The sequence below is a fragment of the Siphateles boraxobius genome, unplaced genomic scaffold (genome assembly GCF_051911475.1).
Source record: "Siphateles boraxobius isolate OS27281-9 unplaced genomic scaffold, OSU_SipBor_1 41, whole genome shotgun sequence".
Classification (NCBI taxonomy): Eukaryota; Metazoa; Chordata; class Actinopteri; order Cypriniformes; family Leuciscidae; genus Siphateles; species Siphateles boraxobius.
Genome location: NW_027509042.1, coordinates 42,685,147 through 42,711,362, shown reverse-complemented (window position 1 = coordinate 42,711,362; position 26,216 = coordinate 42,685,147). Strand labels below are relative to the sequence as shown.

The 26,216-nt window shown below is 37.5% G+C and overlaps 1 protein-coding gene and 1 long non-coding RNA gene across 2 annotated transcripts; one reads left to right on the top strand and one right to left on the bottom strand.

The window, feature by feature from the left end:
- The first annotated feature begins 518 nt into the window (after nucleotides 1–518).
- Nucleotides 519–23,994, top strand: faah (fatty acid amide hydrolase). The gene is given in 16 exon segments (XM_077199813.1): nucleotides 519–781; nucleotides 1,446–1,559; nucleotides 3,744–3,884; nucleotides 3,971–4,104; nucleotides 7,852–7,997; nucleotides 8,000–8,042; nucleotides 9,799–9,839; nucleotides 9,927–10,051; nucleotides 10,138–10,263; nucleotides 17,809–17,906; nucleotides 18,057–18,156; nucleotides 18,266–18,309; nucleotides 18,739–18,778; nucleotides 19,991–20,099; nucleotides 21,246–21,391; nucleotides 23,345–23,994. Coding segments are annotated over 16 exon segments (1,737 nt in total). The 5' UTR covers nucleotides 519–568; the 3' UTR covers nucleotides 23,462–23,994.
- Nucleotides 22,919–25,872, bottom strand: LOC143707106 (uncharacterized). The gene is made up of 2 exons (XR_013193078.1): nucleotides 25,226–25,872; nucleotides 22,919–25,132 (listed from the first exon to the last, which is right to left on the bottom strand). It is a non-coding gene; the product is annotated as an uncharacterized LOC143707106 (long non-coding RNA).
- Between the last annotated feature and the right edge of the window lie 344 nt (nucleotides 25,873–26,216).

Genomic DNA, 26,216 nt, shown 5'->3' with positions numbered 1-26,216 from the left:
CGGGACCAGATTGTTAATAGCACGTGTATTTACCTGTGTCAGCGGTGTTGTCGATGCCTTTAGAGAAAAGAAAGTGCAAATCGCGAAAGCACCAAAGTGACTGAAGGATTGCCGTAAAGCAGTTCTCTGGTCGCACGATGTGTATGACGTCATTGACATTTTAAAAGACTTTTTAAAGCAAATAAGTGACTCTAAAAAATCTAACACCCAGTAATCTGTAATTTCTTTGCATCTCCTTTCGAAAACAACATTCAAATTACTAGACAAAAAATTATATCGTGAGAAAAGTTCATTTTTAGGGGTATATCTCCATAGACCTCCATTCATTCTGCACTCGTCCTGTGAGCGCCCTCATATGGAACCAGGGTGAAACTGCAACCAGTACAGAACCCGGAAGTTTACTGAGAGTGAAACTTCTCCCCAGACATTCTCTGGTTAAAAGCAGAGCCGTTGATGGCTCTGGTTAAAAGTTGTAACTCCGGACGTTCATTTGTTGTCGATTCGTTAACACCTCTTAAAGACCCAGGGACAGACTATACGCACTGTCACAACACACTGAGCAACAGTTATGGAGAGTTTTAATTTGCAAGAATTTACCTCAGATATGAATATTAACTGGACGCCAATGTTTGCAGCCACAGTTTGCGGTACAGGTGCGGTCATTCTCTTCTGGAAATGGAGAAATAACCAGAAGATTCAGAAGAAAATACTAAACGCACGGAAAAGACGTGATGAATCACTTCAACTGGCTGAACAAGCCGTGCAACAATTTAAAATACAGGTAATACAAATCTAGCATGCATCAATTATTAATGCAATATACATTATGTATAGAGTAACTGGTAAGAGTTTATGAATATGCATGTCATGCAAGTCATGGTTCCCAGGGCCATTGAAATTCTGAAATGATCATGTTGTCACTAATTTTGTAGGCTAAGTTGTCACAGTGGAAGTTAAGTTAATGTTAAGTAAATGTTACTGTAACAAAATCCATTGTTTTTTCTATTATATAATAATTAATACGTATAAAGCTAATTAAATACAACCAAATAATTTATTAAATTTAAATTAAATTAATTTAAATAAATTAATACAATCAAAACGAACAAAATGTGTCAACATTCCCCCATCTGACTATTATGGAGAACAACCCTTGGTTTATCTTCACTATATTGTCGACTTTACCTAATGTATGTGAGTGTGGTGTTATTGTGTTCATCTTAACAGATATAATATTACACAAATATTATGATACTGGAAAACTTCCCCTACATATTTTTAACTAAATGTTTGGAAACAAACATAGAAAACCACCTCTAGAGAATATAAGCATTTGTGTACTGGACTTTTTCCTCAAGTTAGTGAGATCAAGCCACTGTGACAACTTGCCCCAGTCTCCTCTAAATGAATATGTAAACGTCTAATGTTTGTTTCTTGCATTCCAGAACCCAGACTTTGAGAGCAGTTCAATAGTATCTCTGTCTTTGTCGGAGCTCACTGGGAAACTCGAGGAAGGCTCCCTGCGGCCGGATGCTGTTTTACATGCTTTTATGGAAAAGGTTGTGATTGCGGCCATATTTTACCTGTCGATATGGGATTTATGAGTTTATTCCCAGCTTCAGTGGTTTAAAATATTTTTTTTATTGTAAATCGTTTTAAACATTGATCCATCTTGTACTATCTTTTCTAGATGCCATTTAATAATAGTTTTAATTTTTACTCACATTATAATATAAATCCCATTAAATAAGTAAATAAATATGTCTCTTCTTCAAGAAAGAAAAGCTATGTTCTAATTTCTAAAAATATAAAACATTGGAGTTATGGGATTATGGCAAATAATTCATTTGAATTGATATGTGGGAAATCAAACAAACATTAGGCATTCTGAATTGATTAAGAAAAATAGACATGCAGCCCAATATAGTAATAATTAACAGAAAAAAGATAAGAGCGTGTATCCGTCTTGTAAAAGATACAAAACTTTTGCCTGGATCATATGAAAAAAACGCCCATACAGGCTATTTTGAACAAATGTGCATAAATCACAGGCTATAAAGACGCTTGTAAATTACAGTCTCTATAAAAGAAAATAACATAGCCGAATATGAACCTTCACTGTTTTGTAATTCATTTAAGATTCACTCTGCATTTAAATGTGGTTGTCTCCTCTGCAACTCTGCAGTGTATATGTGGCCGTTGGTCCTATTAGCAGCATGAAAAATAAAACTTTTATTCAAATTATGAATAGATTACCTATATACAGAAAGTGAGCAAAGAGTCGCTGCGCGATTGGCTACAATTCTCATCTCCGCAAATCACGTTGTAATTAGAAACCTTTGACGGTCTTCAGATTACAGAGAGTGTGAACACAAACCAGCACAGGACCGTTTGAAAGGAGCAGCCTATGAGTGGGTCCCGAATTGAGTTGAAATAGTCTGAGCTATTGGACCCGCAGTCCGCCGTGCCTATTGAATCCCGGCCCGCACCTGCACTGCAAATGACAAAGTAAATATTAAACTACCCGTTTCATCAAATATTAGCGGTTGCCCGTGTGCAGGACTCTGTCTCTGCTGATTCTGCAGCCAATGAGATTGCTTGCTCAACATTTAAATAGCTGGTTCAGTGTTCGCTGTAGGCTAGTCCTGAGAGTTTTCTGAACCCCTCCACCTCCCCAGCTCCACCTGCCCAGATCTGCTATGGGATTTGCGTATGTCTGCTTATGCAGTAGCAGCATATCCTACATTCTCACATTAGCGTGACTGTGTATCTATTATTAGTAGCAAGTCCATACTTACTCTGCAGCAGCAGCAATATCAGCAGGAGAATCGAGTCCGCCAATGACCAAATACATTAACATTGCCATATTCAGTAACATGCTATAACTATTCCAAGAGTTTTCTTGATTGCAATCATATATCTGCGTGCACATACTTGTGTAGTGAAAAAAAAAAAAATTAATAATATGTAGAGAATATATGGAAGCTTGTTTCCACCACAGAATAAAAAATAAAAAAAAGGTAATTGCGGCTTTTTATCTCATAATACTGACTTTTTTTTTCTCACAATTGCGTGATATAGTCGCAATTGTGACTCATAAAGTCAGAATTGCGTGATATAAAGTCGCAATTGTGTGTTATAAAGTCAGAATTGCGTGATATAAAGTCGCAATTGTGTGTTATAAAGTCAGATTTGCGTGATATAAAGTCGCAATTGTGACTCATAAAGTCAGAATTGCGTGATATAAAGTCGCAATTGTGTGTTATAAAGTCAGAATTGCGTGATATAAAGGCGCAATTGTGTGTTATAAAGTCAGAATTGCGTGATATAAAGTCGCAATTGTGTGTTATAAAGTCAGAATTGCGTGATATAAAGTCCAAATTGTGACTCATAAAGTCAGAATTGCGTGATATAAAGTCGCAATTGTGACTCATAAAGTCAGAATTGCGTGATATAAAGTCGCAATTGTGTGTTATAAAGTCAGAATTGCGTGATATAAAGTCGCAATTGTGTGTTATAAAGTCAGAATTGCGTGATATAAAGTCGCAATTGTGTGTTATAAAGTCAGAATTTCGTGATATAAAGTCCCAATTGTGTGTTATAAAGTCAGAATTGTGAGATATAATTGCATACAATAAATATAATGCAAACAATAAGCAATTATCAGCGCTTATTGTTGAGGTCTGTTTGAATGAAACCACTTGGTATCCCAAACTGAGATGTGTAATGTCATACTTTTAAAGGCTCTGGAGGTGAACAAGAATCTGAACTGCGGCACTGAGATCTTAATGGAGTCTGTGGCGCAACTGAAAGAAATCAACACTCAAAAGAAAGGTCTTCTGTATGGAGTGCCGATCAGCATCAAGGACAACGTTGGATATAAGGTAAATATAAGAGAACAAGGATTACGCAGGTCAAGAGAGGTGACTTCCTGTTTGTGGTGTACGTAACTTCCTGTTTGCGTGTGCAGGGTCATGATTCTTCATGTGGTGTTGTGGGTAAGTTGGATCAGCCTGCGGTCATGGACAGTGTGGTGGTTACAGTGCTAAAGAAACAGGGCGCCATCCCGTTCATCAAGACCAACATACCACAAGGCCTTCTCAGGTGAGTAAACACTGCACATCATTCCTGAGGGAAAAAACTGCTGATGTCAGATGACTTGCAGGGCAAGACGAGCCATGAATCTTAAGCCAATGAGAGAGTATGAAGAGACCGTTCAGTTAGCAGCTCTTTTACTGGAGCTTAGTCAATGAAGTTAATTTGTATTTTTCTGACATTTATTAATGACAATTAAGCACCTTTATCCTCCAGTTATTAATGTGAAAACTTATTTTCACTCCAATGGGAAAAAATTATATATTATTTTACAGGGGCCGTATTCACAAAGAATTTTAAGGCTAAAAGTAGCTCCTAACTGGCGAATTTTGTAGCAACTCCTAAAAATAATGGGCGTGTCACTCCTAACTTTAGGACTCCTAATTTTTTTCACTAAAAGTAATTCACGAAGCATTTTAGCCCTAAAAGTCGCACATAAGTCTGGGACAGCTTAAAAGAAGTCGAGAGGACTCCTAACTCACTAAGACCTATTCACAAAGGATTGTAGCGCATATCACCGCCTCGCAGTCGTCCGGGGTCTGCGACACAAGCGGGAATGCTGCATTGATCTGCAAACAAATCTTCTCCTATGTCTCACGCTTAGTTTTACTTGATATCCCAGTGTCGAATTTCCCTTTTATTTTTATTTTTTTATTTTTTCAGCACCAACTGGGCCAGCAGCAGTAACTGATCCTGCGTCCAGTTGGGCTTTCTTTTTCGTTTTGGCGAGTTCATAATCCACCGTCATTCAACTATTACATTACTTCAATAGGAGCAACATTTACTTGCTTTAAGTAGTCTATTTAGGCTATGGAAGGTTGTTTCCGCCACAGAATGAAAAATAAAAAAGCTTATTGCGACTTTTTATCTCACAACTGCGACTTTATTTCTCACAATTCTGACTTCATAACTCGCAATTGTGAGATAAAAAGTCGCAATTATTTTAATTTGTTTTTATTCAGTGGCGGAAACAAGCTTCTATACTAATAGGATGTCAATTAACCAAGCAAGTGTTAATGCAAGTGTCGTTTTTCATTATTAGGCAAGTGGCGGTTTCATTAGGGTATTAGGCTACCTTAATTTAATTTAATTGAATTCACCACTTTTCTCTCTCTTTCTGCCTTTTTAGAATTACATTTCACTGGGGCCTGCACAAACATGTCATTATATATGCATTTCGATGACATTACTATTATTATTTTGTGTAGGACACAGACATATTTAGATGTCGTAATTCCATGATTTGTTGCGTCTGTGTTATGTTCCGCATGATGGCCCTGTCATCTAACAACCAATCACCGTGATCATTGCGAGGAAACTCGTGCATGAGAATTGACGTCATCCATAGCAACGAAGACTCACTCTTAGTTTAGGAGTTGTCATTTTTCCTTACTAAGAGTAGGTCTGAAAGGCGTTGTGAATAACTTTTAAGAGAAAACTCCTAGCTAAAATATTTTAATGGGATTTAGGAGTACTCCTAGTGGTAAAATAAAATTCTTTGTGAATACGGCCCCAGGTGTACGTTTAAAATGTCAGTGTTTGTTGTACTGAATTTAATTTAGCTCTTTTTAATAAAAAAAATAATAAAACATTTTTAAAATTTGAGGGGAAATGTGCATGTTACAACATTGTCACAATGCAAAAAAAAAAAATAATAAAAAATAATAATGCTCCTAAAGATTAGGTTTTTTTCAATCTTTAATTTTTTCTTAATGAAGAAGGTAATGTCTCATTTTTATTTTCATTTTGCAGTGACCTTTCTTCATGAAATTCACCTTCTCATCTCGCAAAGCAATTTATCTGGTACTATTTTCTATAGAACAGAGACATGCAAGCCCCATGTTCAGGCTTTTTCCCCCCTAAAGCTAGTATGCTGTTTCTAAAAGGACTAGTCTAATATACTAGTACTTCATTTCTCTCCTGCAGACCTCAGTATTCATAACAGAGAACTTACAAAAGAGCTCTTCAAATCACAGATCTCATTAGCATCTGTTAAAATGACGGTATTATGACATTATGGGCTGCTATTATATGAGAAATGTGTGATATGTAAGGCTTAATTAATGCTGAACCATGATTTTCAAGATAAGACCGTTTTGCTGAAAAACAAATTCAAGAGTGGTTTAACTTCAGTCATAAACACCTGGCGCTCCACAATCATTAAACATTTTATAAGAGTTGAAATTAGACAAAGGTCAAGGTTCAGGGGTCAGCTAGAGTAGTACAGGGTGAACGTGATTTCACCAAGTACTACATGTTCCTGGATCAACATCTTTGTTGATCAAGGAACATGTTGATCCAGGAACATGTAGTACTTGGTGAAATCACGTTCACCCTGTACTACTCTAGCTGACCCCTGAACCTTGACCTTTGTCTAATGGAACAACTTTCAGATCAACCAATCAGATTTGAGGGACAAGTTTACAGTTTATGTCAAGTTTAGGCTTAGAACTAGGGTGAGGTGCTTCAACATCAGTGTTATTCATTTCCCTCTGAATTTAGGGAAAAGTTATAGGTAGGGTTAGGTTTAGGGTTAGGTTTAGGGATAGGGTAAGGACTACATTTTCAAACAGGAATGTTGTTCCAGGATCAACAAAATATGTTGATCCAGGAACATGTCTTACTTGGCAAAATCACTGTGACCAGTAGTACAGAATTTTATGGGAGTTGAAATTAGACAAAGGTCAAGGTTCAGGGGTCAGCTAGATTAGTACAGAAACTAGAGCAGAAGTGAGAATGTTGTTTCTTGAAGGTTGTGATGGTCTGAGGTTGAAAGCTTGTTCTACCACAGAGGAACTGAGAGAGTGAAGGTTCTGGAAAGCGATTTTGTACTTTGTATCCATTGAGACTTTTTCAATTAGTTCTCATCCCACGATACGACATTATTGCGATTCTCCAAGACATAAGGTAAAAGGTTAACAAAATAGTGTAGATTAAAATGCTAAATTTGGTTATATATATTGGGGGTGGAAATGAATAGGCTTGGACTTGGTACTGATAACCCAATGCACAGGGCAATAGTGACACCAGAATAAAAATATTCATGATTCTGAAGCTGAAAAAACTGAATTATTTTAGACGAATAGGTTTGCACTGTAACATATGTTTACTGGTAACATAAGACATTTAGCATTATCAGGACCCACACATGTTACACCATTGCATTATTACACATTTCTTTGTGATATGTTGGTCTTTGGAATTAAAATATCCCCACATCATCCCATACCCTTCACTATATAGAGATTGGCATGGGGTACTTTCCATAAGATCATCTCTCAATGCAAATCAAACCAGCTATTCGGCTAACTGAAATAACACCATGCCAATCTCTAAGTATGGTGAAGGGAATGTGATGATGTGGGATATTTTAATACCAAAGGCCAAGGGAACTTTATCAGGATGCATATTATCCTGGATCCATGAAATAACTGTCCTTTAAAAATAAAAATCTGCCCGTCTCTATGGGAATTTAACATAGGGGTGTACTGACTTATGCAACCTGTATTTTAAGGAAGAACATTTATTTATTTACGATACATTATTCATTCGCAAAAAAAATTGGTGGCCTTAAATTTTGGATTTTTCCTCATTTTTTTAATTAAGGCATTAAGATCAATTTCCAAAAGATGATTCTTTTACTCCTCTTTTTAGTCAACTTTAGCATGGGTGTGTTCATATATGCTAAGCACTGTGTTTTTACACCCCTATTTAATTTTAACCAACCCAACCCCTCTGTATTTGTATCTGCTATAGTTATGACTGCAGTAACCTCATTTATGGGCAAACCTTGAACCCCTGCAACCTCCAGAAGACACCTGGCGGTTCATCTGGAGGAGAGGGAGCTCTGATCGGAGGAGGCGGATCTATCCTGGGCTTTGGCACTGATGTTGGAGGGAGCATTCGTGTGGGATTTGTGGATTTAAGCCCACATCGAAGAGGCTAAGGTTCGTATGTGTCTTTGGTCACATGTAGGGCTGTCACTTTTGTGAAAAAATCCTGTTCGATTTTTGAGACATATATGTTCATTGAATCGATTGTAAAATCGATTTTTCCATATCTAACGACGTTTCCATTTTCAACACCAAATATTGGCAAATCCACGGACAACTAACAGGCATTAGGACGAACGTAAAGAGGGCGCTTGAGACGCGCACAAGTAAACAATATTTCTGATGATTTATTGGCGTGAAGTTTTTTGCACAATGACAAACAGGAGTGCAGCATTCAAGGATTGAAATTAACACCCGCCAAATTCGGATAAAATGAACCTTGGCGGGTAACGCTGTCATATCACGAGCCAATTTGGCAGGTTTCTATGTTTACCCACTTTGCTGGGGAAGTTCGTGTAAGCCAAATCTGCGTGGATTTAGCGCAAATACGCAACTCGTGAGTCCTCGTGATATATTAAATACAGCGTATTGCGCAGAATCTGCGCATTTCTGGCTTGCTTGAACACACACGTCACTAAGCAACAAATAACGGCGCCCTTGTTCACTTGCACTGAAGTAATAGCGAATATTAAAAAGCATTTGGTTAACAGAAAAGACATTGTTATTTTCCAACATCCTACATGTTCTGTGTACTGTATTGATCTGTCTATCTAAAAAACATTTTTGGTTAAAAAAAAGGCAGTTAAAATCGATTCTCTATTTTCGTTTTCGAAACTTGTGTTGGTTGGTCCGATCGATTGTGCAATCGATTTTCGAACGTAAAGTGACAGCCCTAGTCACATGTGTGTGAGGAGACTGTATATGGTGAGGAAAAGTTTAACTTTCCAAAGCAAAGGGTTCACAGTAGGTCTTGCTACAGTAAAGGACAACAAAGCTTTTAAAGATTATGTCAGATAAATAAGTGTTTTATAAGATGCCTTGTGCCACCTCAAGGTAAATGAATGTATGTTGAGATTTTGCAATGTTTAAACAGTAACAGGGTTGACGTTTCATGATGTTGAGCCATTACTAGCCTTGTGCTCAAGGTCATGACACTGAAAGGTGTTTATTAGAAATATAATTTAATGCCCATATTGCCATATTGTTTACCATAGAAAGTCAAGGTAACAGAGTTGATCATTTAGGAGACAAATCTAACAACATTTGAAAAAACATGTTAACACGTTTACAGCTTACAGGTGTCACTTCATTGTGATGATGATGTCATAATTTTTTATGTGTAAATTATGATCACGATTAAGAACACGTAATATCGTAATCAAGAGTATGATTATATTCATTAAGGGATAGTTATAATGGCAACAGGGTGGATGCATAACATAGGAAAACAACTTCAATTATTTTGAATAATGCATTATATCTATTAATATCTAAAAAAGAAAATATCTAATATCTAAAGAAAAAATACTAGAATTTGATTGCATATGTTTTTTCATAATTAAAATGAGCATATTTACTAATACAAAAAGGTGAATTTGGTAACACAAATAACATATATGTAAATAAAAACGTTTATATGTTAAAAGGGACACAAAAGTCACAGGAAACGTGCTCAATTTCTGTAAATATTGTCATGATGCACAAACATTTCTTTAATCATGATAGAATTTCTTATTGCTTTCTTTTGATTTTAGATTGACATTTTTTGTGAGATTCACCTATAGCTCTTTTGTTGAGATGTTGTGCATATAATCCACTTGTTTTTTCTTGTTCTTTGATTGGCTTTATTTTTTATATCATCCTTGTTTAGCGGTCAAGGAATCAGTTCTTGTGTCAAAGGCCAGAAGTCAGGTAAGATCAGGTTTATCAAACTGCTGGTCTAGTTTTGAGCTGTAAACAAACCGAAATATAAGACATAATCTATGTGCTGGATTACAGTGTTGTCCTCTCTTGGGCCTTTGGCCAGAGACGTCGAGAGCGTGGCTCTGTGTATGCGGGCACTGCTTTGCCAAGATATGTTCACATTGGATCCCACTGTTCCTCCCATACCATTCAACCAAAAGGTCCTGTATAAATATAGCACATCAAATGTTTATTTATAGGTCAATTATAGGTGAAATGGCCATGATACTTTCCTCTTATGAAACAGGTGTATGAGAGCTCAGAGCCCCTGAGGATTGGTTATTATGAGAACGATGGTTTCCAGCAGCCGTCTCCAAGCATGGCCAGGGCCTTCAGGGAGACTAAAGCCCTGCTGGAGAGAGCGGGTCACACGGTACACGACTACACTACACTACATTACATTCATAGTTGTTATATTAGCCATCGCCAGTTTGTTGGCAAGCAAAGGATATGCTTTTCAAACCATTAACACACAACAAATAGTTATGTATTTATAAAATACAGATCACCCATTATTTATTGGATGTAACATCACAGTCTGAATGGCTTTTAAGATCTAAAATAAAGAATAAGAAAAAATAGTAATAATTCTGACTAAAATATAAATATAGCTATTTTAGAATTTAAATTTAGTTTTCAAATTCTACATGTAACACCAGGAATTGTATTTTTATGAGAACAGGGACTATTGTTATAGTAGCCCATGTAGTATTAGTATGTAGTTGTAGTATTAATGTAATTAATAACCATGTTCAAATGAGTAAATGTGTGTGTTTCTGTATGTATATTTGTTTTTTATATCACACATTGTTTGGAGGACAACATTGGGCAGGATGTGAAATTATGATTTTTATTTTAAATAATGGGTTAAAATTAATTCATTTTTTAATAAATGTTACTAAATTCCTTGTACAAGTTAGCTTTTTTTTTGCTTTTGTTTATCATTTTTAATTTAGTCGTTTTTAGCCTATCAGTGTATGGGGATGATTAGGAGGCCATGATGGACAGAGGCCAAGGGGCAAATTTGGCCAGGATGCTGGGGTTATAACCCTCTTTTTTTGAAGGACATCCTGGTATTTTTAATGACCATAGACAGTCACGACCTCGTTTTAACGTCTCATCTGAAGGACGGTGCTCTTTGACAGTATAGTGTCCCCGTCACTACACTGGGGCGTTAGGACTGTAGGATTACAAATTTTATTTAAATGTTTAATTGAGCTTCCAATACAATAGTTTAGAAACTGAGAAAGTTTATTAGTGTGAATTTTGTATCTAAGGTAAATGATGTCACAAACCTCCCTGTTCCTGTCTGTCCAGCTCTCTATTGTAAGTTAAATTGGTCAGAGCCCTGAGACTATAGCCTTTTGTCTTTATGCACTGCCTGGCCATTAAGATAATGTGAAGGTATCGGTGAAGAGTCTGGCTGATTGGATACATTACACTGTTATGCTGATTGGATTAGGATTGGTAACACTCTCAGTCTAGGGCACATTCCTTAACCCGTATGCCTCATTTACATGCTTTTGTTTCCACCTTTATGTAACTCCTCCCCCTGAAAGGGTATATGAACTAAATGTATACAGCCTTAGTTAGACTTGATTGAGATGACTACAGCGACGAAATAAAGAACTTATACCTCAACAATCTCCTGGTCTGCAACTCTATCTGACCGCCGTCGGTGTATGAATGTGTGTATGAATGGGTGAATGTGAGGCAACTATGTAAAGCGCTTTGGTGGCCATTCGGTCTGTGAAAGCGCTATATAAATGCAGTCCATTTACCATTTACCATCTTTTCTACACTTGAGAAGAAAAAGTTCACAACAGATGGTGCCGTGACCCGGATGGAGAAACTGAAACTCAACAAAGAATGAACTTTTGAAACTTCAAAGCTCAAAAGATCTCAACAAAGATCTGACTTTCCAGTTCCAGACTGAATCTTTTGAATCCAGAAAGATCTCAACAAAGCTGCCTGAGTTCGCAAACTGAATCTCAACAAAGATCTCAACAAAGATAACTGAGTTCCAGAACTGAATCTCAACAAAGATCTCAACAAAGATAACTGAGTTCCAGAACCAAGCTCAACAAAGATCTCTGACTGAGTTTCCAGACGGAATTTTTCCATACAACAAAAATTTGGTGAGTCTCACTCCATTCAAAGAACCGTTGAAAAACCAGTAAAAATTATCCTCTGTGCCATCAGAGAAGAAGTTAACAGACAGCTGTAGGGTTTGTTAACTAAAGTTATCCTCTAAAGTTGTTTTAGAGATGAAATGTATCCTCTGTTTTTCAGGCAGGGAAGATTAACGTACATGTTAATACTGTTTACCCTCTGCGTTGCCAGGGAAGTGTTTTATCCTCTATAAAATTAGGGAAGATTAGCATCAAGTGCTAATATATTGTACCCTCTGTTTTCAGGCAGGGAAGGTTAACATTACGTGTTAATATTGGTGAACCTCTGTTCAAACAGGGATGTGTTTATCCTCTAAAAGTTAGGAAGGTGAAAGATCCTTTGCATTTCCTTTTAGAGAAGATCAGTGTAACGTGCTAATATTTTGTGTGTTACCCTTTGCTCTGGGCAAGGAAGGTTAACTGTGTTATCGAGTGTAGCCTCTTTTGATCAGAGAAGATTTAGTGTTTTTGTTTGTTTTATCCTCTATAAAATTAGGGAAGATTAGCATCAAGTGCTAATATATTGTACCCTCTGTTTTCAGGCAGGGAAGATTAACGTACATGTTAATATTGTTTTATCCTCTGCTTTGCCAGGGAAGTGGCAAATGTTTTTTTCAGGCAGGGAAGATTTTAGCATAAATTGCTAGTAATTTGTGTATCCTTTGCTTTAGGCAGAGAAGGTTAGCATTAACAACAGTAATCTGTGTTAACGAGTGTACCCTTCTGTGGATCAGAGAACTTTTAGTGTTAGTTTGTGTGGTAACAAAGAAATCCACAAAATGATTAAGAAAAGTGCTAGACTAATCTCCACAACTAAAAAAGGTGGTCTTGCTAATCCTTTGTGGTCAGATAGCGAATTTAAAACAGTGTCAGGAGAACAGATGGATCTAATAGTCACTGAAAAAGTTAGACAAGAACTAACACAGAAATATGAGATTCATCCAGATAAGATTTGGTCTATTGAAGAATGCAAGAAGGTGTTAGGTGCATGTATCAGAAAGAAAAACATGAAAGGCATAATCTGTTGCCATAGGGAATTTAGCTTATCCATTGCACAAGAACAATCTAGGTGTATAGCTAAATTAAAAGAACAGAACAAACAAATGCACACTAAGGTGGGCCATAACAAGGCCTCAACCAAATGTGACTCAGAAGACCAACAGTCAGATGAAACTTATCCTGACTTAAAAGCATTCTTTGAAACAGATGTAGACATCCCGTCAGTAACTGATAAGCCTGTAGATTCAGTAAAGGTTTGTGTTGCAAGAAGATCTCAGGGAATTGAGGGAACTGAAAGTGTTCCTCCCAACTCTTCTGTTGTCCAAAACCAAACTGTTGCCAAAGCACTCGGACCTACAGACATAGAAAGACTATCCCAAAGCTTACCTTCAGTACGCACTGATGTTTCTGAATTTAGAAGGGCATTGATCAGTAAAATGCGTCTTTACGACATGTCGTTGGCAGAAGTCACACAGCTGATGTCACAAATTCTAACTGAATCTGAATTCAACAGTTTTGAGTCTGCTGTTACTTCTGAACTACAACATGCCAGAAAAGATAAATTGAGAGAGGGAGTTCTGAAAGCGTTGAAGAACATCGTTGGACCTAAAATTGACTGGTCGAAGATCACTAGTTGTTTACAGAAGAAGGGTGAAACTGTTAGTGAGTACACTCAAAGATTTTGCCAGTCAGCAGCTGCATACAGTGGTATAGCTGACACTTCAGAGAAGGTGCTAGAAGATAATGGTCCCCTAGTTCGCACATGGTTTGATGGTCTGTTGTCAGAACATAGAAAAGCATTGCCTTTCTTAGACTTAACATGGTCCACTAGAACCATACAAAACAACTTAGACAGTTTGGCTGCATGGGAAAGAGACTCTGATGTCAAGGAAAGAGTAAAAATTGCAGCAGCATCCTTTAAGGTCAACGCAGAGAATCAACAGAAACGCAAATGTCCTAAGAGAGAGGGCAGCAGTTGTTATTATTGTGGTAAACATGGACATTGGGGAAAAGAGTGTAGGAAAAACAAAAAGAACTTTAAACAAGTTAACAATGTTACTCAGCTCCTACTCAGTCTGCTTGCTACTATGAAGCAGCCCCTCCCCTCATCATTAAACTGGGGCAGCTGGTTGACGTGTTAACCATTTGGGCTGTGAGTGCTTTATTTCCCCACTAACTTGCAACAGAGATAAAAGACTTCTGTTTTTTGATTAATAGAACAAAAGGAAAGTGACTATCTCAGTTTTTCCTTTGGGGGACACTGGTTAAAGTAGACTCACAGCCTTAAATATTATTTTACAGCACAGGCCTTTCATCATTAATAGTGTTAGATCAGACTGTAAATGAAAAAAAGCCCTCATGCAGTGTCCACAATAATGCCAAATATTGTCTTACAGCGTGCACCTGTCACAAATCCGTCCTCATGTATGATGTCTGCTATGACTGAAGTTTTGTTAGAGGATGAAGGAGAAATTACTCACGATTGTGTTACGCTTACATATACACCTATGAGTGAAGTAAAAGAAAAAGGTAACAGACGAGCAGGTTATGCAGTAACGTCCACCACGGAAGTGTTAGCTTCAGGACGTCTTCCAGATCATTTTTCAGCTCAAGCTGCAGAACTAGTAGCCCTAACAAGAGCATACACGCTAGCTTCAGGATCAGTTGCTAATATCTACACAGATTCCAGATATGCTTTTGGGGTAATTCATGATTTTGGTGTCATTTGGCAAACCAGACAGTTTCTATCTTCTGCTGGATCCCCCATTAAGCATGCTGAATTAGTGAAAGATCTAATGTTTTCCATGAAACTTCCAAAGAAATTAGCAGTGATCAAAGTGAAAGCACATCTCACAACTAATACTACGGAAGCTAAAGGTAATGCTCTTGCTGATATGGCAGCTAAACCGGCTTGTTTCTATGCAACTGTACAAGTTTGTTCAGGTAGTGCAGCACAGAAGAAAATTATGCCTCCTGAATCAATAATTGATCTGTACAAAGACGTTTTCCTCCATTAGAACCAAAGTGGCATGGGCCACATCAAGTGATGTTGATTACAGCAGCTGCAGTATTGTGTCAGGGAAGGAAAACCTGGACTAATTGTACACACTGTAAGGTTGTTCCCCCACCAACAGGGATAGGTAAGGACACGGAACCAGTGAGGAGCCCAGAGAAGAACCGAATGCAACAGGCTTCGAGGGTCAAACTCTGCGGTGAAGACTCCCTCATAGGCCCTATCCTAGTCCATCCTTACCTCACTGCGTTCTTTTGGTGTCAAAGGAATTAAGAAATAGGGAAAGATGGAACAATAGCAGACCCAGAAAAAGTTTACAACCCTAGTGTTTGAACAAATACTGCTCTACTGTCTAGCAGACTCAGAAAAAGTTTACAACCCCAGTGTGTGAACAAATACTGCTCTCCTGTCTTTTGTTTTCTTTCTTACTCTGTGCAGATACCACTGATGACTTCCCGAGACCCATACGCACTGACCTCGTCATCTGCGTATGAAGCCACAAGAAAACCTCAAGAAACAACTTGACCCACTTCCGAGACAACTATCACAAAAGGATAAAGAAAAGAAAAAGAAAAAAATACACAACGCAGAGACTACGAAACCTTCAGTCATCCATCGACATGATCAACATTGTCCTACTACTACACATCATGAAGATCGCACAAAGTCCGGACTCCAGAAACAACATATTCTTAGAGCTGATGAATATGTCACAAATGCCTTGTTTGCTGGAAAGAAAGTGTGCATGTCACATCCGAAGATGACTGCATTCCAGGACTCACTTGTGCACAAACATGTTGGTCCAACAAGACATTCTTGATCTTTCAGCAAATTACACCAAGATGACTGAAGATAATTCTTCATGGTTCAGAAACTTGATTGATCACGAGAAAATCACAGTTCCAACCAGAAAAGACTCACGGACCCTATTTGCATGTTTTGTTTCTGTGTCAACATGCAATTACAGAAAAGCAAACACAGAACATGAGTTATGTGCCTGTAACGACCACAAGTTACAAGAATGAACTTTTAAGTGTTTAAATTTGTATATAATGTGAGAGTTATTTAGAACTCTCAAAGGGGGAAATGTAGGATTACAAATTTTATTTAAATGTTTAATTGAGCTTCCAATACAATAGTATAGAAACTGAGAAAGTTTATTAGTGTGAATTTTGTATCTAAGGTAAATGATGTCACAAACCTCCCTGTTCCTGTCTGTCCAGCTCTCTATTGTAAGTTAAATTGGTCAGAGCCCTTAGACTATAGCCTTTTGTCTTTATGCACTGCCTGGCCATTAAGATAATGTGAAGGTATCGGTGAAGAGTCTGGCTGATTGGATACATTACAGTGTTATTCTGATTGGATTAGGATTGGTAACACTCTCAGTCTAGGGCACATTCCTTAACCCGTATGCCTCATTTACATGCTTTTGTTTCCACCTTTATGTAACTCCTCCCCCTGAAAGGGTATATGAACTAAATGTATACAGCCTTAGTTAGACTTGATTGAGATGACTACAGCGACGAAATAAAGAACTTATACCTCAACAATCTCCTGGTCTGCAACTCTATCTTTTCTACACTTGAGAAGAAGAAGTTCACAACAGGACCCACACAGACCACAGAGCATGCATTGTTTGTTTTGGAATCAGCCATTTGGTGAGGACTTCCGATGTGGAAGACACGCAGTCAGCAATACAATACAAACAGTCAGCAAGTAAGAATGCAAAAAGGTGGCAAAAAGAATGCAAAAACCACAGGGTGAGCGTCCCCTGCTGGCCTCACTAACACCTCTTCCAGCAGCAACATGGCTTTCTCAGGAGGTCTCCCATCCAACCAGTCCTGGGCTACAGGGTGATATGGCTGCTTTAAAACCATCAGGAATAAAAAAAAAAAAAAAAATCAGGAATAGAGAGTGACAGCAAACAAGGAGTCATAAACAGATAAACAGTCCACACACAGAAATGATAAACTGGGAAAATAAATGCTCTGAAATGTCCACTAAGGCAAAACAAGACTTCGCACTGATAATAGAAATGAATTAAAAAACATTCATCCGATTAATCGAAGCAATTTCTTATCAAAATAACCGTTAGTTGCCGCCCCAGTGGACCCAATACATCTGAGGTTTAAACCATAGACTGTCAAAAAAATATGGACGTAGTGTTCGTGACGTCACCCGTATAGGTTTCTGAAGAGCATTTTTAAAGCCCAAAGTGGGCGGAGCTGGCCGACGCCATCTTGGCAGCGCGTCACTCCAGTATAAACGAAAATAGATAAAGAGGCGGATTATCTGAGGTGACGCGACGGACAGCAGACAAACGACTAGTAGTGACAGCAGCGGTAATACACCTGTCACTCAAGTGGCCACAGCGTTAATTATGCAGAACTTTAAGGCATAATATAATTTAAATGGATGAGTTATAAAAAAATTGTCATGTCATGAAGGGCAAAATTAGCTATGTAGACCAAAACCGATTTTTGTACCAGGCTGTAAACATATTTTTTTCTGCTGTAAAGTTGGGCATATTCACATGGGGGTATATGGGATTGACTCTCTTTTGCGGCCAGTCGATGAATTTTAACATTTTAAGTCAATTTCCGTGTTGGATTCAAGAGGCAGGTTGCCGCTTGGTTTAAACACTACACATTATACAGAACGTGTGATAAGTTGAGATCTGCAGAGTTGAAAAGTAGGTCTGATGTTCTGGTCTGATGTGTTGTTCAACTTTCAGCTTGTTCCTTTCCCTCCTCTACGGCTCTACGAAGTCTTCTATGAGTTTGCTTTTAAAGGGGTCATGGCTGATGGAGGCGGTACCTTCTACAGTCAGCTGTACGTCTGGTATCAGCACATTCACATGTCATGATTGATATCCATTAGAATTATTCCAGTGTGTGTGGCCTCGTCATTAAAGATGCTGTAGTCACCTCTGACTCATAGTAATCTCACATTATGTTTGTATTCATATGTGTGTGATTTCAGGAAGTCAGGCCCCATTGACCCGAGTGTCTGGGATCAGGCCACCCAGTTGAGCATCCCAGGCTTCATAAAGAAGTTACTCTCTGTTGTTCTGAAGCCTGTTGTGAGTTCTGGAAATGTTGTTTCTGTTTCTCATTTGCATCTAATCAAGCAATCTTATTTTCAAGCTAATATGTTTTTAAACTCTTTTATGTTTGGATTACTTTCTCCAGTGTCCGCGGTTGTCTTCAGGCCTGAAAGCAAGTGTTGGAGTTGGGTAAGCTACAGACATTTTTTGTTTATATTAATTTGCACAATTAATATAATTATGCGGATAAATCTTGTGTTCTTGAGTGTAATTTAAGACATGAATCTATTTTTTTTTTTTTTTTTTGCAAATTAAAGTTTTTAGAAATACACTACCATTCAAACAGGGGGGGGGGGGGGGGGGTTCAACATTGATAATAATCATACATGTTTCTTGAGCAGCAAATCATCATATTATACTGATTTCTGAAGGATCATGTGACACTGAAGACTGGAGTAATGATGCTGAAAATTCTGCTTTGATCACAGGAATAAATTACATTTTAAAATATATTCAACATAGAAAACAGTCATTTTAAATTGTAGTAATATTTCACAATAGAACTGAGTAGAATTGAAATGATACCATTCCTTTAATAGCTTTTGTTTCTTTTGCAAGGTCTGTAGCAGAATTATGGAGACATCATGTAAATATTGAGGTAGAATTTTATTATTTTGATTTTATTATTAATATTATGTGTTCTTTTACAACTTTCATCAACACGACTGAGATTTTAGAAATGATTATCACAGTGTAATAGAGGCCTATGGTTCTCTCTGGTCATTGCTGTAGCACATTAAATCATGAGAAGCCTCACATTAGGCACAGTGTTTCTTCATTTTCATTGCTGGAACCATTTCTTATCCCTCCTAGGAAACATTTAAATGCCATCCTGACAACAACAAAAAAAAGATTATTATTTGTCCTCATTTCAGTGTATTATTGTGAACGGTGTTGGGTATTGTGTTACTCCCTAAAAAAGTAACTAATTGCATTACTTAGTTACTTTTTATAGACAGTAATGTGTTACGTTACTTTTTCTCACCTGGGCTGGGTTTGCTGCTTTGTTTTGTTTTGTAACAAAATAAAAATAAATCTTTTCTTAGCAAATGAAAAAGCCCTTTCACACCAAAAGTGAAATGAATAAGCCTCAGACTGAAGGAAATGCAAATTCACGTCTGAACAGCTTAAAACAAACCTTTCAGCTGTGCTGCTATTCTGGACCGCAGAAGAAGAAGAAAGTTCAACTCTCTTGAGCAAAAATAAAAACAAAAAAGAAACACACATATGATGTTTATGATGGAATACCACAATACTTAAAGGTATTTAGCAGTGATATTGTCAGGCTTTTCTATTTACAGCGAAGTAAGCTAATTGCCTGCACAGTGCACAGAATATGATGCCATTATAATATAACAATATAATATGTAACGATAAAGTTTACAGTGATTTCATAAATTAATTAAAAAGCTGATGCACATTTCTTTGTTCTTCATTTTCTAGAAGTAGAGTTTAAGAACCTTGATGTAATTAATTAAGAGAAAATACACGGCCATCTTACTCGGACGAAAGTGACTTGAACACACATACCGTCCTAAACATACATGGGAAAACGAAGAAACCTGTTACTTATTTGAAAAAGTAACTCAGATATTTTGTTGTAAAATTAAAAGTAATTTGTTTCTTGAAAAAAGTAATCCGATTACCTAACTCGCGTTACTTGTAATTCGTTTCCCACAACATTGATTGACAGTGCTTCCCAGCAAATACATTTTCCTGGCACATGCTGTGTATAAATGTGATACTTATTCTGACATGATTGTATGTATTTTGAGAATGTGTGAATGGTTTTTCGGTTTTTCATCTGTAGGAATACATTGATGAGGTGATAGCAGAGTGGAGGAGACTGAATGTGGACGTGTTGTTGTGCCCTATGATTGGACCAGCCTACAATGTCGGTTACTGCGGCCGTCTCACCAGTACTTACCTCACATTTACATTACTACTACATTATCTTTGTGCCTGTAAACCTGGGGTCAGCAACCTTTTTGTCATGAATTGCAATTTTTTAATTTGTCTTGATAATCACTGTGCCACATCCCACGTCTCATTGCTTTTAGCTTTCAATTCCCTTATTATTACTAGTTAATTTAATTGAGACTAATTAAATCATGAAACAGGAAACACATTTTTGCTAAAGTCAGCCTGAAACAAGTTTTTATAGACTTTTCTTCCCTATTGTGTCGTATACCCGAGTGAAGCGGCTTCTGGAACAAGAAAAAATGTGGGCGGGGCTTGATTTTGTCCATGAGGAATTGATTGGATGGTTGTAGTTTGCTATTGGTGGATCTCATGTGAGTGACAGGTTGCCCCGCCCTCATCATCAGAAAAGAGAAGAGATGCTGCAAGAGGAAGAGAAAGTTATTTTGGTAAAAAATCCCCCTGTAGTCAATAATTTTATCCCTTAAAACTCACCAAAATTCCATATTTAAAGTTTTTTTCCTTGAAAAAAATTCTTCATGCCTTAAAATAGCTTGAATGTAACTCTACACTCTTGCCTCAGTATTTTGAGAATATAGTATACGCTGTTCTATGAATATGCAAATGAAGCCCTGCCTCCACTCACTCACTCAGCTCAGAGATCCGCTCGTTGGCGATCACACGTTGATCTGATTGGTTACAAGGTAGTTTGTGACGTCAGAAACACCAGCGATTTCAAACCGTGTTTTTGAGACTGTCTTTGTTTCACAGCAGTTTTAAGGAGTAAATACTCAGCAGTGGTGTTGACTTATGAATTAGCACATGGCATGTCTTAAAGCATATTAAAACACCACTTATACATACAAACAACATTTAAAAGCTTGATTTTCACCTCAGGGGTCTAATTATGTGCGCAGATATATAATTTATAACAAATGCTGCAATATTCCATCAGAAATAAGAATGGTTAATTTTGATTTCATGGTGACTTTAACAAAAAGGCTGATGTAGATTGTGATTGTTTGATATTATGCAGTAGGTGTCTGCGGTTTAAAGTTACTTCTTAACTGGACAGTCATGATTTCAGCATTACATAAGGCCTTCAACAGTCACCTAGATGCAGTCATTTTTCTCCACTCCTGAAGGTGCTCTCAGCTACACATCCCTGTACAACCTGCTGAACTTCCCAGCCGGGACCGTGACCGTGTCCACAGTGACGGAAGAGGACGAGGCACAGCTCAGTCAGTATAAGGGTGTCTATGGGGACGTGTGGGACAGACTCTTCGTTAAGGTAGGTTTCACAGTGCAAGACCACTGAAGTTAACTTGCATTAAATCCATAGGATGTTTTTGTAAACCTTAAAGGGATAGTTCATCCAAAAATTAAAATTCTGTCAGTATTTACTCTCCCTCATGTTGTTCAACCCCGTAAGACCTTCGTTCATCTTCGGCACACGAATTAAGATATTTTTGATTAAATGCGAGAGCTGGATCACTCCTCCATAGGCTTCTAAGGGATTGAAACTTGTTCCCCGAAAAGCTATTAAAGACATCGTTAAAATAGTCCAAGTGACTACAGTGGCTCAATCTTAAGTTTATCAAGCGACGAGAATACTTTTTGTGCGGAAAAACAAACAAAAATAATGAGTTCAACTATTCATTTCCTTCTCTGTGGGCCTCGAGTCAGTTCACTAGTGTAATAGCGTAGTGTTTCTGTGTTGTACGTCACACGTAGGTTCACTATTGGCCGACACTGGTCGTGTGTGTGATGCGTGTGACGTACAACACAGAAACACTACGCTATTACACTAGTGAACTGACTCGAGGCCCACAGAGAAGGAAATGAATAGTTGAAATAAACTCATTATTTTTGTTTGTTTTTGCGCACAAAAAGTATTCTCGTCGCTTGATAAACTTGAGATTGAGCCACTGTAGTCACTTTGACTATTTCAACGATGTCTTTAATAACTTTTCGGGGAACAAGTTTCAATCCCTTAGAAGCCTATGGAGGAGTGATCCAGCTCTCAGATTTAATCAAAAATATCTTAATTCGTGTTCCGAAGATGAACGAAAGTCTTACGGGGTTGAACAACATGAGGGAGATTAATTACTGACAGAATTTTCATTTTTGGATGAACTATCCCTTTAAAGTGTTGTGATAAATTGTGAGTTGTATGCCTGACAACCACAAGGAGGCAGCATAGTCACGATGACAAAGACAAAGACGCGACTGGGATCATGTACTTTTATAAAACAGGTCTGATCAATGTGATGTAAAGCTCTACTTAACTCCAGTAACCCATAATAAAGCCATATATGGGACTATTTGGACTGTGTATATTTTTGGGCCCTTATATGGAGGATTTCTTTTTATTTATGTTTAATCATTTCATTACAAAAATAAGCCCATTTTTAAACAATTTCCCACAGTATCCCAAATATATGTTGAGAGTGTTGTTGTTTTCTCTCACTAACTCTTATACACTCCATTATTTCAACCTTGTAACAGTATGTTTGGGATTCATTTAATTTGAATAAATAAATGGGATAACACTGGTAGTTTTACTTTAGTTTTGATATGCTTTGAAATAAATCACACATTATAATAATTAATAAATAATAAAAAATGTTTGGAGGTTGAATGGTCATTGTAGAAACGACCTTGGCGAACAAATGTAAATGCACAGAGCACATTATTTACTGTCAACAATTTTGTATTTTGTGCCATGAAACATTTTTGTGACATTTGTGTTATGTGATTTAAAAATAATAATGATATTGGGCTTGACAAAGCTAATATAAGTATAAGCAAAATATTGTTTTTGTTATCATTTATTTAAAGATGTTTACATCAAACCATTATTCTTAAAGGTGTATTGTCACTTCATAACGGGATTCAACAGAAAGTGTAGAAACAAAGACAAATTTTGCATTTTTTTTCTTCCAGAAAATAAAAATCAAAACCACATTTTAGGGGGGAAAAGCAATATGTAGGAAGATTTTTTTACTTTAATTGGCTGTTATTTTAATAAAAAAATAAAAGTAATTTAAAAGTTTTGCATTTGCATTACTTTTGCATTACAAAGTCAAACCCATCATATAATATCAGTAATATGTAACGGGATGCGTGTGTGTGTGTGTGTGTGTGTGTGTGTGTGTGTGTGTGTGTGTGTGTGTGTGTGTGTGTGTGTGTGTGTGTGTGTGTGTGTGTGTGTGTGTGTGTGTGTGTGTGTGTGTGTTTTCAGGCAGTGAAGGATGGCGTAGGTCTCCCTGTGGCAGTTCAGTGTGTATCTCTGCCGTGGCAGGATGAAATGTGTCTGCGCTTTATGAGAGAGGTGGAACGGCTCACAGTCAAAAACTAACTTCAGAAACACGATGACTGAAATAAGTCATGAACTGGCCGACAGAATCTGTGACCACAGAATTTGATCATTGTTCATCAGGTGTTTTAGCTGATATGATGACGCTTCTAACTAACAACAACACTGTAGTATGATGTATTTCATTCATTTTTACACCTGATTGTCCTTGAGATGGTGTGTTAATTTAATGTGTATTTTTGATGTTTAAATCAGGTTAATGTAAAAATTACTAAAAGGCATTCATAGGTTGTTCTGTTTGTCCAACCAGTGGCAGACGGCGAGGAACTATTTGAAATTGGGCTTAATTCTTTGCAATAACTTTTGGTGAAGATAGTGGCACTGAAATTGCACTTCATCTTTAATAAACTAATAACTTTCAATCATTTTTCACTGTTTTAATGAAGCGTGTATATTTGCAGTCAGTATAGAAGCAGAGCAGCTTCATCAAGCCTGAATGAGGATTTAAATGCATCTGTATCATTTTGTATAATTTAATGCCTTACAAATTCATTAAACTAAAATGAATCAGTGCATCACAGGTTCACTGAAAGCGTTGTCTGTCGGTATGAGATGAGCGCTGCTCGCTTTCTGTCCTAAATGATGACTTTGGTTGGAAAGGCTTTAACTGGACTTAATGACACATGACACCATCAGCGCCGATGTAATGTAAATATTTGTCTGTTCTGGGTTTTGCGCACATTTTACATTCCTCATTTGCATTAGTCATCAAGGATGGGAACTCATTGGGGACATTTTGATTTCTTCTCATTATATTGTTGTCTTTCCGGGTCCACTGCTGAAATGAACCCTAACTCGAATTCTGGCCTGAATAAAGGAATGTATTAAAAAAAAACATTGATTTAATAATGTAACATGGAGGCATACGCTACTTTTGGGATCAGCAAGGTTTTTTTTAATAATAAAAAAAGAATACTTTTATTCAGCAAAGATGCATTCAATTGATTAAAAGCGATAGTAAAGACATTTAGTGTTACAAAAGATGATTATAGTTATTAAAGTTATAAATATGAATATTTTCCTTACAAAAATGCATCGCTTCTTCACTTCAGAAGGCCTTTATTAACCCCCCGGAGTCGTATGGATTACTTTTATGATGGACGGATGCGCTTTTTTGGCTTCAAAATCTTAGGTAAAGCTTGGAAGAGCCGGGATATTTTTTAATATAACTCAGATTGCGTTTGGCTAAAAGACGAAAGTCGTATACACCTATGGATTGAGGGCGAGTAAATTATGGGATAATTTTCCATTTTGAATAAAACTATCCCTTTAAATTGTGGTTCAAAATGAAGAATATTGATATGGAGTGAATAATAATTGTAGTTATTGAAACTGATCAGTATAATTTCTCCATTCTCAATATGTGTGTTAAATTTCAATTGAAATATCCAAGTAAGGCTATGTCCTATACTATTTTATTTTCATGAAAATACTTAATTTAATTGTTGGCTATTTGAGCGTTTATTTTGGTATATCGAACTAAAACAATTACTAGTGACATTCAGAGATTTTATCAGTTATTTATCATCGTGACATTCACAAATCCACTGCTTGTTTAAGAGTGAAGCTTAGGCTACTAGAAAGTCAGTCAGGTGAGTTTGATGAAGGTTGGAGTTAAACTTGACGTCGAGGGCATCATGGCGGCGAGGGTTTCTGAAGAGAAAATGCACTTTTTAGATTACAAGCAGTGGAGAAAACTGTATGTGCAGATGTTTCAGGCATGTACAGTAGGCTAGCCTAAGTTACCTAAATGTAACTTGAAAAGTGTCTGGCCAGGGACGAAGGCCTACTGCTGGATTAGTGGATAACGATAACGATGACTGTAAAGATTTCTGCGATTCAACAGTTCAGTGATTCCGGTTTTGAGGTTCTTATTGCAAAAATGTGAAGCATCGCCTCTGGACAAGATTCTCTTTTCTCCTGCGCCGTTCTGCTTCTTTACTTCTTTTCTTTCGCCATGTCTTTTTCTCTCTCTACGTCACACCCCCCCCCCCCCCCCCCCCCCCCACATCGCTTCTGCTACGTTTGAGTTTTCCTTTCTTTCCTTCCGCGGTGAGCTCGCCCCGAAGCCCTTATAGCCAAATTGGTTTACATTGGGGAGATAAATGCTCTGCAAATGCGCTTAAACACATACAGTAAAAATGCAGACAGTGCGTATCGGGATTACCGACCAAGTCAGGAGGCGGAAAAGAGAGCCGCTGCTCGCAGAGTCGGTCTCATCCACTTTCAGGAAGAGGATTTAGCATATCCTTGCCTGTCAGTAATTCCTGGAATTATATAACGCCATGGCAAGAATAAAAGTCCGGCGGTATTGTGAAAGTATTGTTTTGCGGGGCTGGCAGAGTGAGTCGTCGGGCGGGTCAGATGGAAGGGGTAAAGACTGCAGAGTTTTCAAGTGAGGATCCTGTCAAGCGGAATTATGGGAAATCTGAGTTAAACCTTCTGAATTTCTGCTGCGTGGCTTCTTCTGTTGTCTTAACTCTGAGTTTGATGCTTTGCTAAAGTGTCCGAGTTCAGTTTTCTGCTGGTCGAATCACTGAATTCAGTTCAGCCATTTTCTCTCTTTTATCTGAATTTAAAGTTACACTACAGGAGACAAATAAATGGTTTATTTATGGAACGGGTCTCCAAACATAGAGCAAAGCAATACATTAATGATTGAGAGATGAACAAATAAAAGTTCCTCAAAAGCCTGTTGAATCATATTTGATTCAAACATTTGAACGTGGTTTTTTTC